General features: G+C 40.7%; 1 protein-coding gene across 1 annotated transcript; it reads right to left on the reverse strand.

Moving 5' to 3' along the window:
• Positions 1-30: 30 nt before the first annotated feature.
• On the reverse strand, positions 31-4,835 carry psma1 (proteasome 20S subunit alpha 1). The gene is made up of 10 exons (XM_071525993.1): positions 4,762-4,835; positions 3,744-3,788; positions 3,522-3,623; positions 2,891-2,994; positions 2,665-2,753; positions 2,124-2,194; positions 1,833-1,962; positions 1,226-1,305; positions 803-907; positions 31-340 (listed from the first exon to the last, which is right to left on the reverse strand). The coding sequence occupies exons 1-10, from the start codon at positions 4,762-4,764 to the stop codon at positions 278-280; spliced, it is 792 nt and encodes a 263-aa protein (XP_071382094.1). The 5' UTR covers positions 4,765-4,835; the 3' UTR covers positions 31-277.
• Between the last annotated feature and the right edge of the window lie 12,836 nt (positions 4,836-17,671).

Below are 17,671 nucleotides of genomic sequence, written 5' to 3' on the forward strand. Positions count from 1 at the left end.
TTCCCCAAATTAAGAGAAGCAGCACCACAATTCAGAAAAAAGAGTTTATTACTTGTAGAATGGTTCATTCTACCCATACAAAAGCAACATCACATGATGTTAGCAGAGAGCATTGGATTAACAGTTTTAAAAGTGGCACATCACAACAGCATCTTTCCTCTCTTTAAGAATTGCTTTGTGGCTTTTCAGTAAGTGTCAGGTTGGAGTTTGTTTGTGCCCGCCCCCCACTGATACAGGAAGTAAATCATTGGCTGAATGGTTGAGTGACGGGGCTGCGTCAGTGCTCCATTGGCTCAGCAGGTGCATCTCCGGCAGAGGGTTCATCTGCAGGCTGGGCAACCTGAGACGATAAGCAAAGAAAATAAGCATTGGCGTCACACAGGAGAGATGGATGCCACACCCTGTCCATCAATCATGTTTATTTAACTAGATAATATTAATAATAACATGGAATTTCATCCAAAAGGCTTTCATCAAAAGTAGACATTCAAACATTTCTCTTGAACACAAAACGGGTATTTTTCCTTTAAACAGAATTCCATGGGTTGATTGGGATGGGGGGTCTTGTAAAGAGAACTCTGTGCTTGTAAAGAGAAAGAAATATTCCCAATCAAAATAAAACAATCAATATAACCAACACAGTGATGTCTGTGAAAAAGATAAGAGCTCTAGTGCAGACTGATCCCATCTGTCCTACAGCCTATACAACAGTAATTATTGCACGGCAACATGGAAAACTCAGCCACTGTTCCCTCACATGAAATTCAGCATGAATCCAAACTGGCATTAGCCCTCTCAGTACCTTTCTCTGCGGCCTCTCCTCCAGCCCCTCCAGGTAGGAAGCGACGTCATCATCGTCATAAATGGTGAACTCCATGTCCTTCCCCACAATGCCGATGGAAACATTCTGAAAGATGGGGAAATATACTTAGGAAATGGCCTGTACAGTAGTTCATTTCCATTAACTGGAGAAGTCTGCAACATCCTGTGTGCCAAGGACATATATTCATATTTATCCCACGGCCCCAGTGAGCATTCTGGTTTTTGTTTCATGGCTCTATCTTGAATAGTGGTTACGATACACATGATATCACAGTCAGAACAAACCCAATACGTCTCCCATGTAAGCGGGATGCAGCTACACAGCCTGGACAAAGACGCCACATCTGCTGTGTATGAGGGGTTGGTGTTAGGGTTGGGACAGGTGAGGAGGGAGCTGCTGTACCTTGGTGGTGAGGTCCTGCTCCGAGGGGAGAGTTTCTCTGAGAGCACGGAGGCCGTGCTCGACCAGCTCATTCAGGTTACCTGTAAACAAAACAATACCATGGGCGAAAGGACCATCTCAATACTTAATTCTTAAGTGCGTCTTTTCACTCGTCAATCAGTAAGTGAGACGCAGTTAGAGGTACTGAAATATCCCTGTCTTCTTTTGGGTTGAGCTTTTTTTTTTGTTGCACCTTCATAACCACTTATCAAAAGGGTTGTTTGGGTGAATATTCATACTTGAACTACGAGAAGTGTGTTAATTAGGGCCTGGCAGATAAATAAGAACACTGATAGGATAGGATAACTTCCTAAATTTTTATAGTGGCCCGATACTGGCAACAGCTCAAGCACACAAAATTTGCCAGTAATTGTAGGTAAAAAAATTTTTTTTAACATTCCAGTAAGTGATAGAAGAAAATAAATGCCATAAAAACATCTCCACAAATAAATGAATAATTGTTTTGTTTTTTTACACAAATATAAATTTGATACAAAAATCCTGTATTATCTTGGGTGATATGGTAAATGTTAATGTAATTGCAGTGTGTATACGAGTTTCTTCTTACAGTCCATGAACTTGTCCATGCATCTCTCCAGGTAGGTGCGTGCAGACTGAGAGCGCGCGCCGATGGACATGGCTTTGCAGTCAAAATAGTTGGCCGAGGGGCAAGTCTGGAAGATGTGAGGTCCCATGTCCTGGGTGAGGCAAGAGAAAGGAATGTCAGCTATGGTCACATTTTTTATATTCCATAACAAATCCTAATAAGCCTTATATAAGCCTCTAAAGTAATTATTTCAATGGTGAATATATGAATCAAATAAAACATTTAACCGTGTCCATGACAAAACAAACTTACATCATAGCCAGCAATGAGCAGGCCAACGCCGTAGGGCCTCCTGCCATACCTTTGTGTTGGGATTTGGGTTTCTGAAGGTCTGGTCAAGGATCACTGCTGCCATCTACACTTAGTTTTATTTTTCAAAAGCTTTTCTGACTGAGTACATCTGCTCTAGTGGCTAAATGGTCACTAGAGCAGTTGCTTGTTAGTGGCTTGCTAGTTGTTGAGGGAGAGGAGAGTGTTGCTTGTTCACAACCCAGACACTGGGCAGGAAACCATCTTTTCTGTCAAACAACCACAGTGGCTGGTTCATCCAATAATTCACCAGCCACTTTCACTATTTTTCCAACTAAGTGTATATTAGAGTATGTTAGAACCTCAAAATGACTTTGTTACTTGCCAAACTGGCTGGTAGAGTTGACAAATGCACAGGCTAAACTAAAATATACCTGCATTTGGATGGCAGCTGGTGTTAATTTACGACACTGTCGATACAATAATAGTTATGAGATGACACTTCCTCTATTACAGAAATTCAAGTTGACAATTGTGAGGATACTGCTGCCGATGAGAGTGACGAGACGTGACACGGGGAGGGGCCTGTCGAAGACGAATCTTGAGTCCAAGCACTCCTGACGCATGAAGTTACTGTGGGGAGGGAGGCAGATTGGAGGGGGGTAGAATGTAAGTATACTATAATACAATTTATCTTTCTTAACACACAGCTTCGCTGAAAAGCTGTCTCCACCCGCACCATCAAGGAGGAGGGTGTAGCTGTGACCTACCACAGCAGTCTGGCATCAGCGGTCAGTCCAGCAATGGAGATACCGATGTGGTTGTCGACATGGAGGATCTTCTTCTGGTGGGCGGCCAGTTCAGACTGGGCTCTCTGTGGAGAGCAGGAAACACGACACAACAAGCATGTGTTATCTTCTATCTTTTTAAGTGTTGTCCTGTCACTGATACTCCACTACATGCCATCTTGTGTCCTCTGATTAGTATGTTTTTAATGTATTGAATAGCTCTAGGTAGCCATAATGGCAACTGGTCAAGGACTACAGATGAAAATGTGCCTTTTAGGCCAACTCTGGGACAGCTACAGAAATGAAGTGAAGAAGCACATCCACCATGGTTAATGGTCAAAATAAGAATATTTGGTTAACCCAAATTTAATTTATAGTCTTTATGCTCCCAGTTCAACTGAGTTTAACAGATGACGCACCCAATTCCAAGTGTTTGATTCCCTCAATGTACAAGCAGCAAGTTTGTAGGTAACAAATGGTAATACAAAAGGTAAATAGTAGGTGGTTACACATGAAATCCAGACCAGTGAGCAGTTTTTAGGCAATGTGCCAAGGCAGGAGATGAACGAAACAGCATGAGAGTATTACTGATAGACAAGTTGGTTTATTGTACCTTGAGTGCAACCAGGACCGCATGGGTCGTGGATTTGAGTCCGACTGTTGCAGACCCTTGCTTCACTGCCTCCATGGCATACTCAATCTGGTGAATACGGCCCTGGAACACAAATGTGGGCTTTCCTTAATCCAATATGCTGTGGCATGTCAGTGAAACACTGACACTTTCGCATTTGCTTAAGTAGTTGAAAGACAGAAGGCAAGGCAAAATGTGACTTACCTGCGGGCTCCATACCGTGACATCATTGTCGTACTGATTGCGGAACTAGAAGTGAAAACAAACCGTGATTTGAGAACAACATTAAGAAGGCATTTTAATTATTGCAACACACCAGTATTGAGCTTACATAATTGTCTTGCATTGCGGGCAGTTTCCTCGCAGTTAGAGTCAACCAGTTCTAGGCTCCACAAGTGCATGAGGCTCTCTAGCGTTACTCCTCTACACCCTCCCTGGACCTTTCTAGCCTGAGGCATTATATTACTACTAAATAAATGATAAGGCGACCAGCTTGGAAAGCAAGCCAGTTAGAGGCTTTGTCTACAGCCACTTGTCACGGAGCATCATGCACTCCCGTAAATGGACTTCTGGTTTCATAATGTTGATAATGATGATACTAGGCGTTAGCGCTGGGTTCTACGTTTTGGCAACTACGTTACTGCGGACAGCTTAATGTTAGCTGGATAAACTGGAACTGTATGGAAGACTAGCAAAAACAGCAAGCTGACCAGTGACCCAAGTTTCAATTTAATCTGTTTGTTATAACTGTTTAGGCTGCGGGCAAAGGGAAAGCGAAAGTAAAAACCATGACTGTTGCAGTGCAAGCTAAAGTGAAGCTAACTGACGTTGGTTAACTTCTGCTAGCTAGCTTACGTTAGCCTGCTAACTAAGCAACGCGATAACGTTAAGTTATTAGGCGATAACGGCGATGAAACCAGAGTTGTCATATCCTACCTTTAATGTGAGACTGTTGAACGATAATTGGTTACAAAAAGTGTATCTGCTTGTACATCTTTTAACTGCCATCAATATGCTAGCTACGGTGTTTTGCTTACTCACAGTGCAGTCGAAAGTTGGCTAGCTAACGTTAGCTTAGTGTGTGAGTAAATGCTCCCTGTTTTCTGAGTCTTTTATTAAAATCCATTATAATACATGTGCTTGTTACGCGATTTATTTACTTTGTTGGTATCGTATATCATATTAAAATTATCAAACGATATCATAATTCATTCATTCTCACCATCTCTGCCTCTGAAACTGTCGCTTCTCTGCCTGAGCTGTGATTCCAAGTTGATTTCTTTTCCTGGACCCGATGTCAGGAAAAGCAGAAGAGCTCCGATGTCAAATCACTGATCGATTGAATTGCCTTTCTGTACAATTATTTCTGACAGCTAAACCAAAATAAATAAACAAATAGACAAAAAGAAAACAAGAAGATTTTCAATATCTTAATTAAAAAAAGAAAACAAAAATAATAAAAATGGAACTATATAAATTGTAATGGTTTCAATTTAATGGCAAGGTCATCATAAACAGGCGATTTTTACTGCTCAGATCTACTCAGAAATTATTTAATCGTGTAAAAATGTATGTTTTAACGCATTTGATTCGCTTTACCATAAGCCAGGGGATGCGAACTTGTTCTGTCAAGTGAATCCATACTGACGTCCTGACATTTATAGTAAAATGAAAATGAGGAATCTTTTTTCTTTCACAGTATAATTTGTAATTCCTTTGGATGTATAGAAACCAAGCTGCTGGTCACTAATGACTGTAGGCTATATCTGCAGGTTCAAGGGGTTTCTAGTTACTTCCTTGCAGTGTAAAAGCAACTGCAACTTTTTCCACTTCATATTAACTATCTCAGTCGCAGTGTAAATGTATGAACACTAGGTGGCAGCAGTAAATTGGAAGACATGTTGGGGGCTTCATTTGGCTGTGGACGATGAAAACGAGGGGAAAAAAAGTCACCTATGTCTCTTGCAACATTTTTTGTTTGTTTTACAAATCTCAGATTCCAAAAGAAAGATGAACAATATGAATATGCCACCTAGATGTCGAGCCATACGGTGGGTAGGATATTCTACAGTATGCTTGTGTGTTGTGGAGTTTGGTGTTCATGTCTACCAAAAAGTACCCAATTTAAGCTACCGACAATGTAAATCACAAACACACAATGTCTCTACCTTTACACGCATTACACATGTAAAGAATGCATTGTTGCCTTTTCAACAACAATGAAAAGATGTAGGTCTTCAGAATTGAATTCAGTTCAATTCAATTTAATTCAGTTTAATATATTAGTTAAGTTCAATTGAACGTTGTCATTCCAACTTACAAGTATGCAGTGAAACAAAATAATTTGGGGTCAAGAGTAAAAACTGGACAATACAAAAGAAAACAGTGCAACAATTCAATGGTAGGTCAAATATCATGCATAAATCAGAATTGGAATCCAAGTATTCCACATTAACAGTAGAATAAGTGACAGTTTCAGGATAATTCAAGTTGCCTATTTCAGCATAACAGAAGCACAGTATTTAGGCATTAATCAGCAGGAGAACAGGATGTAGGTGAAGTGACTGGTGCATAAAACATGCACTTCTACACTGAAGGGAATTCAGCGGTTCATATTGCTGTCTGTGCTGCTTTAAACCCTCTCAAATATCACACAGCATGGATGCAGCTGATTTGTTCTGGCAGCATCCACCTACATGGCAGGCTTGGCAGATCCATATGAATCAGCACGGTGGCTTATAAGCCAGCGCTCTTTATATGTCTTACAAAAAGTTGATGACTCACACATTTTACTCATAAAATAGCAGCGGTGAGCATTTCTGATAGTCCCTTGAGTGAAGAGTTTTCATGAATGACTTAAAACTATGAAAGTAAAAATAAACTGCATTGGAATGACTGTATCCTTGTCAAACAGCTACATTTATCCTATAAATAAATTAAAAAAAGATATTATGCAGATATCACAACAACATATAATATAGCCTATAATATCCTATAGGGATATTGTACTGACACCATATGATAAGGCCACTATAGACTCACTAATGAATACCACAGACACACTGTAAGTCCCTATAGGAATATTACAGTGAATTTTCATTGAGTCAAGACAAACACAATCAGGACATTTTGAGAAATTCTAATGGATTCAATGTTTTTTTTACTGGAATTTCTGTTAGTTTCTGCTGGCATGTTATGGCTTCTATTGGTGATATGCTTTACTGTGATCATCATTATAAAAGTCCAAATCCACTGAGTAATGGAAACCATGGATGAATTGAATTGAATGAATGGTTCAAATAAATATATCTGTAGTGGAAACCATTTCCTTTAATGGCCTCATTGTTGTGTTTTGTTTTGTTTTTTAACAGGGGAGACTATGCTATTGTGGTACAACTATACAGGTGAATGAATGCTGACAGGTGAGTGGTGGGATTACAAATGAGTCTGTAATAACTGATGTCTTTCATGTGGAATATTCCTCCATATCCTTCCAAATACATGCTTCAAAATGCATATACGTTCTCTGTGACTCAACAAACTGATACAGAAGTTTTTTGTTTTCTTTCTCAAGAGATTGTGTCACTTCCCACGGCAAGAGGTACTGCTCTGCAGTCACAGAAATGCCCACTGACAGCCAGTCTCCCTCATGTCCAGCCCTGTGTCTGGGTTTAAGCTTGAAACGGCTGGCCATTGCTCGCCTTTTTTCTCTGTTAATGATATCTGATGTACCCTTGATCCGGGGGGAGATGAATTAATAGGGCTGTGCTGACGAGCTCTCCTCCTCTGCCAAGGCAGCGGCAGCGCGGCGGGCGGCCATTACATCAGCGCGCCAACCTCCTCCTTTGTGATTGAGATTGTAGAAGCTGTGCTGAGCTCAGCATGTTTCTCCTGGGGGCCTCATTTAACTCTGCCAAACGGCCCCCCGTTTAATTTTTCAAATGGAGAGCAGCCTGAGTCACTCTGCGATGGGTCCAAGCCACACCGTGGACTCGGCACTCACACGTGGTGGTGGGGGAAGAGAGGGAGGGAGGCTGAGGTGTTTAAAGGAGTAGAAGAGGGTGTGAGTGCGCCCGACTACCCATTCATAGTTTTCAGTATGGCTTAATTACACAGGCAAAACTTCAAAGAGCTAAATCTTGCTATTTCCACAATAACACAACTTACTCTATCTCTGCATTGTAAGTTTGTCCTGAGTGAATGTTAAATTCCACCACGTTTCTTCGGATAATGTTCATTTTTACCTATGTGATGACATCAGAACAGACAATTAATGTCATTTTTTTTAGCATCAATCAAAGCAGATCCCTTTCACTTTGTTGTGCCGTCTACCTGAGCTGCTTTGCCCCCGCCCCTCTGTAAACGATGACGACACATCAGCAGTGAACACCTCAGCATATCTTTGCTTGGTATGAAATTAACTTAGCATCCCGAGTGGCTAAATATTCCCCAACTCCCGTCCCCCTTGTTGCTTAAAATAGGTCAGCGATGTGGTTTAGCCTGGAAAACGACTGGACTAATGGGCGGCTGCTCTGCCAAGGGTGCATTAAGCTGGCAGCTATCCTATCACACTGCAGGTCAGAGGTCACCAGCCGCACACCACATGGAGGGAAGCCATCTTAACCCCTCCCCTCGATAAGTTTTATGAGTCTGTATATGTCTTCGTTGACTTTAACGTTTCCTACACCAAACGCCAGCTCATGCGGCGGCGTCTGTGAGAAGAAGTGAGGTGAGAGTCTCGCTGAGATCCTGCCACCGCCGTCGGTTTCCTGGTGTTGACGAAAGAGCTTATGCAGCATTTCAGAGGCGAATGGCTGAAGAGGCTTTTTCTGTCTCAATCCGGGGGGAAAAAAAGAAAAAAAAAAAAAACGCAGTACATTGTGGAGCACTTAATAATATCAGCAACCAGATAGATTGCCACTTTGCTCAGCCTTTGAAGCTAAGAATAGACAGCTAATAAGCGGCGGACCACACACACACACACACACACACACCGCAAGACTCTTTCATATGTGCCTCCTCTGGTGTCTACAACCCTGACCCTGAACAGGAATAAGCGTGTGTGGAAAATCACTGAATATCGTCAGCTTATAGATTTTGTAACCAGGTTGCTGTGACAAGAGAATGAGTAATACTCTTCCCTCCGTACGCTTGAGCAGGAAAAATCCCCCCTCGGATTCTCTGAAACCGTTAGACATCATCAAACTGTGATGTTCACTGCATTCCGGTTATTTTGTGATGAAGTGTTGTAATTTACTTTTTTGTTGTGCCAACTTTCCCTCAACCTGCCTCGTCTACTTCTACTTCAGTTAATGATTTCCTACGTTTCCTATAGCATGACTTTCAACAATCCGCAGAGAAGGGGCGTGGACTTTTATTCAACTAGTTTGTGAACATTGGGGTGTCTCTATGATCGCGGTCGTGACCCTTACTCAAAATGCAACTTGTCTTGTGGCTGCATTGCATTCTGGTCTATTGAGGCTACTGTCAGTGTAGAAATTGGTCCCTCTGCCTCTTCTGTGACAGATTTCTCCCTGTATGATTGTTAAACAAAAACCTGACGTTTACTGTTGATGTTTTACATAGCTAAAAAAAATTTCTGCTATCAAACTTTATTGTAGCTGCTCTGGAAATAGTTTGACATGATGTGACGTCATCTATGTTTGGCCAGTAATAGTAATAAGTGAAAATAAAAAAAATTACACCATCAAGCAACACAATGGGCCCAGAAATGTAAGGTATGTCGCCAGTAGCTGTTTTTTTTATTTAATAGTGTTAAAACATCATTTAACAACAACAGTATAGGACTGTGGTTATACTGGGCAGCTGTCAGGGGTGAATATGTGTAACTGTATGATAAATAAGGAGGTGATCAAAATGAAAGAAACTCCATAATCAAAGACTTCCCCCATTGATGATGGCTCTGTAATGTGTTGGCTTCTTTTCTGGCAGAGTTTGGACTCACTAATCTTCCAGAAGGCAAGGTCAGTGCTGCCAGCTGTTTGGTTATATATTAATGGCAAATGAATCTTAGTATTTGCTTTTATCTGTGTAGAGTATCAGATGGGTGAAGTTTGCCACATAGGACAAGACTATCAGTACCATAAAGTTAAGTCAATCATAGGAACATTTTTCAGTCAATTCAGTAGGCTATACTTTTCTGTAATTCCCAATTTACCTGACAGTTATTCAGGTGTGGTAAACCCCACCCATCTGTTACGCCAAGAAGGCTAAAACAAACAAATCAGGTTATTGAGATGACCTTAGTATGTAACTAACATCATTGTCATGCTGTTGAAACTGTTTTGTGGCTGGTTGTATCTTGTTGATCGGGGTGTTGCCATTCTTGAAGTCGCAAATCCCTTTAAGAAATGCAGTCCTGGATGAAGTTGATTTGAGTCATTATGTTAACAGTGACTGGAATTTTCCTATCCATCATTTTATGGCTTTCATGCCAGGAAATGCACCCACACCCGTGCTGAAGTACAAGAATCCTTCATTATAGTGTTTTGACCATACCATATTAGCTGCCTATACATTTTGGATATTCAGATTTTGTCTTTTGCCAAAGTTCAGAATGGATGTTCTTGTATTCTAGATGTGTATATCCTCATTCTTATCTTAGAACAAATGCTCATTCTTCGAGAAAACATCAGCTTGGTCTCTCAAGTTCTCAAGTCCTCTTTAAAGTCCATGAATGATATTTTCCACTGTCACATCATGTGGTGAATGTTAAATTAGCCATTCCAGTTAAACCAACCACTCCAGTTCCTGTAATTCACTCAGTCTGATGAGCCTCTGAGAGACTCATCAGACTGGGTGCAGCAGACTTCTGCATGCTTGGAGTTGTACGCTCAGACGACCATCCACTCCCTGGTCTGACATATGTATTGGCTTGATGGTCAAATTGAATTGGCAGGTTGTAGTCCTTAGGGGAACAATCTGCAGCAGGCAGAGAGACAGTCTTTATATGCTTCCCAGCCTTTCGCTTGTAAGTTCTCAAGTTGTGAGGGTGTGGTTTCATTGTCAATTCAGCAGGTAATAGAGCTGAACGATTTTGAAAAAATATCTAATTGCGATTATTTTGACTGATATTGCAATTGCGATATGATTTGTGATATTAGAGGGAATGATCATTATTCTCATTTTCATTGAAAAACATATTAAAATGATTATGGTGTGATTTTTGCGGGGATCTGTGCCAAACAAAGATGTTTTCTTAAGTCTGTAGAATATGATGTGTAGGCCAGGACATCTCTGCAGCACGACAATATTTAATTTAAAATGGTATTTTGACACACATTTCGCCTTTAACAAATATTGTGCCTCCTGCGATTTGAAAATTGCAGTAGGCCATACTGCGATTTCAATAAAATTTTGATTAATTGTTCAGCCCTAGCAGGTAATCTGTCAGTCAGTATCATGTCGCGCCAGGATGCCATTACCTCAAGTCTGAGATGATCTGAGGAGCTCTTTACTGTAGAACAATTAGCCTTCAGATTCTCAATATCTATTTGTTTCATGTACAAGTCATCTGAATCAATCAGAAACATTTAAATTTCCAAGTGCAAGCTCTATAATCTTGCATAATAATCGGTTTGGCAATAAACAGACTAAGAAGGAGAGTTGACAGGAACCATGAGCCTTGGGACTGTTGTAACTGTATTTGTTTGAGGTTCCTTGACTGACATTATCCTACAGAACCAGTACCTTCTAAACTTCTATGAATACACTGAGAATTTACATAGACATAAGTAGAGCTGCAACGATTAATCGATTAATCGATTAATCGATTAGTTGTCAACTATTAAATTAATCGCCAACTATTTTGATAATCGATTAATCGGTTTGAGTAATTTTTTAAGAAAAATAAGTCAAAATTCTCTGATTCCAGCTTCTTAAATGTGAATATTTTCTGGTTTCTTTACTCCTCTATGACAGTAAACTGAATATCTTTGGGTTGTGGACAAAACAAGACATTTGAGGACGTCATCTTGGGCTTTGGGAAACACTGATCCACATTTTTCACCATTTTCTGACATTTTATAGACCAAACAACTAATCGATTAATCGAGAAAATAATCGACAGATTAATCGACAATGAAAATAATCGTTAGTTGCAGCCCTAGACATAAGAGACACAAGTGTTAGACACATGTAGCATAGGTGTAATGTTGGCGTAATGTCTTTCATTTAGGTGTACATGTAGCATTCAGACAGCATTAGCTTGGAGTGTAAATGACCTTTTCACCACACTAGATTTACTTTGTACACATTCATGCGTTTAGAGATTATTCCCGATGTGATAGCTATCTCCTTAGAAACATCTGATGTCTACATGTGTTAATGCCTGTCTTGAAAAATAATCTAAACCCAGACTCAGTAAAACAATTGTCAAATACATTCTCAAGTACAAAAACTTCAGAATGTTTCACGGCCATTTTAGCAGATACAGCACTGTCCATGGAACTGATATTTTCACATTTCTAAGGAGATAACTATCAAGGTGGCAATATCTTGTAACGTGCAAGCACATGAACGCATGTGAAGTGCAGCACAGACGCTCTAGGTAGCCGTTGCAGGTACTGGGTCTCCAGGATAATGGTAGAAATCCAACTTGATACTTCTTTCACTTCAGAAGATTACAAATGTGCAGGTCCAAGTCCATATGTAAATGCCTATGTATTTCAGATTTTTCCTCATCTGTTTGATCTATGTTTATATTTATAAAGGTTTAGTCTGATTGCTGATTTGATAGAAGTAACAAACATAACACACATCATTGTAGGCCTAGTTGTGAATATTTTTGGGACTATCAATAGACTTTGGAAACTCATCATAATATGAAGTTGACTGAGCAGACCTAGCTTGCGTCGCTGCTAGTGTTTTAAAATTTTAAATATTTCTCCTCGTCACCTTGGGTAGTAAGAAAATGCAGTAATGTAAAGCAGTTTGATACTTCAGATGAAAACATGGCCTGAACTAATTTGAAAACTAATGCACCAGTACCATTTGTTCATTTGTCATCCCTTGTCAGTGTCAATGCAGAAACATCTGATGATGCCAAGCCTGCGGAACGGAGACATCCAATCATTACTTTGGCTCACCAGCAAATGTTTAAGCATTAATTGCATTTGCTCATCTAGTACTGCACTTTTGGAATAAAACTAATGTGAGTGGTCACTTTTGGAGATGAAAGCATTGTCTTCCGACAGATAGCACTGCATTGATCCGTTTAATGTCTCCCAAGTTATTATGGGACAGATAAAAAGTAGCCTAGCCAAAAAACAATGGAAGATCTATTGGTTGCCGTGGTTACTTACTACGCAAATGTGAGACTATATATGATGCCAGACACTCTCAAGTTAAGTCAGACCAGCCGTTGTGATTGATTCGAGTTACACAGACAGTCAGTTCCTCTTCCCAGACGCCATGTGACTGGATGACGGCACCTGTTGGACGATGGTGGAGCTGGGAGAGGCTCTTGGCTCGCCTTTATGAGCCACCCCTTTCATTTTGGTGTTGTTCCTGATTGAATTTTTTAATGGCAGTGACGTACGGGGTACCAGATTTCATGGTGGATGAATATTTGACATGAATGCCAATCTACCATATCTTACATCCGTCTGATTTCGCCCTCCTATGGGCCCGTGTAGCTCAGTTCGACGAGTGAGGCACTAACATTGCCAGCTTTAGGGATTTCAGTCCCACTGAGGTCACTCATGCTAAATAAAGTATTTTTGTTCCTTGCTAATCTGAACCCATTATTTAGGGTCAGATGAACTAGTGAGATGTTTTTGATTAACAGTATGTTGATGTATGAGGTCAAAACTATTTGAAATCTAAAATATGAAAGCACATGTGTATTCTAAACATGATTGCACTATAATCTGCAATAAAAATGCATTTAATCACATGTAGCTTATTGACAAGTAAATTCCAAGAGATACATAGAGTTGAGTTATTTTTTTTACGATGCTGCATATTTCAGTGTTTCCATCTAGAATATTAAACTCTGGAAATTTGGTTTTAGAAAAATGAGCTCCATGTGTAGGTAGAGATGTAACAGAATAGCATGAGCTGTGATTTAAACCTATGCAGTCTGATGTATTTTGAATGTGCACTAGACAGGTCAGCAAACAGTTTTGCCAAAATGAATTTACACAATTGCTATAAATTTCATGTGATGTGCCCTTTGATTTCCATGATTAATGTGCGCTTAATGTAGAATTTATATGGAAGCTCATGGTTTAGTATTAAGGCATGCATGATGATTTAAATGCATTACATGCTGCTATAAAAGGCCATTGACTGATTTATGACAGCCATTGTTATGTGATCACGTCATCCACCTTGATGGTGGGATTTATCCTGACATTGTGAAAGTATGTATCCTTGTTTACACTGGAGCAAGCATGAGAGCAAATGCGGACAGCAAGGCCTGTCAATCAATAGTCAGAGAGACGAGGAAATGCAGCAAATAGTTCATGCACAGGAATTCTAGGTCATAGCAAAAGGTTAACTCAATTTGGTATTCATGGTATTTGACTCTTGGACTTGGCTTTTTTGGAAAGTCAATGAAATAGTGTAGATGAACTTGGATGTCCTGAGCGAAGCCCTGGCCTTGTTTTTGTCCTCAAATAACAGTTTTCATACTCTGTCCGAAAGAGGATTTTAGCCATTTTTTTAATACAGCCAGACAAAAGCAATTTCTTTGCCTGCAAGGAGTGAGGAAACATCACAGCCACCAGTCAGGATGCTTTTCAGAAACCTATCCCTTGGTAGTAAGATCTATAGCATGGCTTGGAACTTGTGTGATTTGGCACTTTGGGGCAGAAGACACTTTGGTGGCAACGTTTAGGTGGGCGAGTGATCAAGTGTTGTTCTGGAGACACCTGGCTGCTCCAGCTAATCTATTCATTAAACCTCCTTAATGGCCTCTTGTGCTTCGGGATCCATCATGTCACAATAATGGCTTTTACGATTGAAGGGCGCTTTTAACTGCATTTGACTGATTGGAAAAACTGTCCCATTTCTACTGTGGAGAAAATGCGATGGCTGCGCCTGAACACGGCGTATTAATTTCATCGCCACGCCGGCCGACCCATTAACTGGAAGACTCAATTACGTCAATGAGGGTGACATAACAAGGGAAAGAAGAGGTTCAAGGGTCAGGAATTTGATGGCCCACAGTTTGAGAAGCTTTCCTCTGAAAGGAAGAACAAGCTCTCCAGAGGTTGATGGGCCTTCTTTGGATGGAAACATGGCAAACTTATCTTAGGCATAGATACATGCACAGTGACAAAGAAAAGAAAGAGGTACAAAAAAGATGATACAAGAAAGACTGATGAAAAAGATGACAAAAGACTTAGTGTACACTTACTAAGAAAGACTTCCCACAAAAGATGATGCAAGAAAAGACTTACTGTACTCTGACAAAGAAAAGGGAAACAAGGGAAACACCTGATGATTGAAACTTTTTAACAAAAAGATGAATGAAATCTACAATTAACCTACAATTAACGCCTGACTAGATAGAGCTTTGGTTAAAGTGATAAAGTTTTTTTGCCTGCTGATGAACTGAAGTGCATCAAGATTTTCCTTGTTCTATTCAGTTAGGCCTACAGTGTGACTTGAGCATCTTGAACCATACTGGCACTGAAAGCCAGAAATTTCCAACTCTCAGCTTTGCTGCAGAGGCAGAAATGATGGCAGACTCTTGGCTTTCAGCCAGGTTTTATAACCGCATAACGTTTAACTTTCTATAAATACCACGGGACGTGGTCCAAGTTGATCAAGTGTGATTGAATCTGAAATGACTCCAAAGATGAGAGCCAAGTTTCCTTAAGATACTTCAGGGGAACTGCTTGCCCCTGCCCAGCTTTTGACAGGGCACCAGCCTGAGTCACTCCACGGTTTCTTGAGGTGCATCAGAGTAATTTGAGCAAACATAATGGTAGCAATGCACAAAAAATCTCAAGCAAGATTGTTAACTTAAAAGGGCATTTGTGCTATGTTTTGTGTTGCATAAGTGAAGGCGATCCACAGTTTGTGTACATGGGCTTCTTGGATGATGTAGTATTTCATTATTATTCAACTGACATATCAGTTGTATCCAATCATGTCCCATTAAGGGCCAAGAGTAAGATCTCTTCCAGTCCTAGAGACTGACGCTTAAACAACCGGCAACCCCAACCAAGAGAACACTGAAGACCATACTGTACCAGTATCAACAATGGATATTGAAATACTGATACAATCAGTGGTGTCCAATATGTGCCATCAATGGCCAAGATAATACAGTTTTTCATTTAAACCGAACACTACACCAACTGATTTCACTAATTACTTAGCTCTCTCTTGTCTCTGGTGAAAGGGGAGCTGATAAGTAGAATTAGCTGGTGTAGTATTTGGTTTGGATGAAAAACTGCATTATCTTGGCCATTGATAGCACATGACTGGACACCACTGATCTATACTTTATCAGTATTTTTATATCCAATTGTTGACTGGTGCATTATGGTCTTCAGTGTCTGTCAGTATGGTCCCTAAAATAAAACCTGACTACTCTTGGAAAGAGAATCCCTGTTGGGGTTGCCAGCTGTATATGCATCAGTCTCTAGGACTGCAAGCGATCTAAGTCTGGCAGGTTGTTTACTTTTATTTTTTTTATTAGAAAAAGTGACTGGATGAAATATTCTACTAATCTATGGTCGATCGGTCCCTGTTACACCAGAACTCTCCCCATGGAACCAAAGCATGTTGATTATCAACACTGTGCGTATGTAATTTTGTGTGTGTGTGTGTGTGTTCTGATAATATGCAACTGCAGCCAAATGCTACTTTCTGTACTTTTTGTTATGAGCCACACACAAGTGACACACAAGTTGCTGCAGTAGCTTTATCCTGGATGCTCCTAGGATTTTATAAGATCAAGCTGGCAAGGCTAATCATTGCGCAGCTCAAATCCAATTCCTCCATATTTCTGCTAGTCAGGTCAATTCATTCATTCTTGTGTAATCATGATAAATAGGCTATCCAACAGGCACTTTTCGGAAACAAACTCTCCTTAGTGTTGTTCCCTCCGACCGCAGCATTTGTAAGTGTCCAGCCATCGATTGCTGAAAGGTCTCTTTTTCTCTCTTGCTTCTTTTTTCGTGAATGAAAGTGGAGCAGTTACAAGCGAGCCCGGCTGTTCAGACAATGATGTCAGAGCCACGGCCAAGCCTCCCTCCCACGCTGCGATGCTGGAGGCCCCTGATTGATGCTTTGCCGTTTCAACGATTAAATGTAATCTCCCTAATGTCGGAGGATGAACAGCAGCAAAGGCCCCCGGAGCTGTGAGACTCCTGCCTCCATGTGACACTTCACATGCTTTAAATTATGACCGGTCCCCAAATGTTAGCATGACTTTCGTCCTAACTGCCTGCCCTCTTGGTTTAATGGATAGGGCAGCATGTGTAAGAGTGAAACCCAGCTTTTGTGTGTGTGTGTGTGTGTGTATGTGCACCTGCTAGAGGTTGTATATCTTCCTCTCCAACCTTCTCCCACTAATCCCAGTGAGCACTCCACCCCAGGTGTTCAAACAGTCCCTCGACTCCCTGATGGAAACCACACAGTGACACCAGTTCCACACTTGAACTTGCATTTAATCAGGTGGTGAGGCTCCTTTGTAGTGGCAAGCCACTGATTAGATTTGGAGATTGAGAGCCATTACAGGAGGCTGCGGTCGGCTAATGACTTAAGTGCTGTTTCCCCTTCCTTTCTCTTCAGGAAGTGATTTATCTGGATTGGCCGGGCCCTCGCGGACCGCGAGGTGCCCGGCGGTGAATGGTGACGTTCATAGATCATATCACCCCACTTTGACCCTATCAACACTCTCTGTCTTCCCAATGATGATTTACAATTACTGTACATAAAAAAGTATGACATTCATGTTGGAGTGTTTTATAATACTCTGAGGAGGTTATATTCACGGCTGCTGAGGCGGGGGATCTTGCTTTAGCTTGTGCACTCAGTGTGTCGTTGTGTCTTGTGTAATTATGGTGTGATACATACTTACTAGGTAATACAAGGTAATTCAAACCTGTAGCTTTAAAACACATAATAGTGTTTCATAATAGCTTTCTACA

Source organism: Centroberyx affinis, unplaced genomic scaffold, assembly GCF_046629955.1.
Source record: "Centroberyx affinis isolate AG114_WGS23_722 - 3 ecotype Tasmania unplaced genomic scaffold, CSIRO-AGI_Caff_v1 ptg001376l_1, whole genome shotgun sequence".
In the NCBI taxonomy this organism is placed as follows: Eukaryota; Metazoa; Chordata; class Actinopteri; order Beryciformes; family Berycidae; genus Centroberyx; species Centroberyx affinis.

Excerpts from the sequence above, each read along its gene's own strand:
- psma1 (XM_071525993.1), bottom strand. Across the intron at positions 3,624-3,743 it reads TCACGGTATGGAGCCCGCAG|GGCCGTATTCACCAGATTGA; the intron begins GTAAGTCACATT and ends TTTGTGTTCCAG. Across the intron at positions 1,963-2,123 it reads TGCTCATTGCTGGCTATGAT|GACATGGGACCTCACATCTT; the intron begins GTAAGTTTGTTT and ends TGCCTCACCCAG.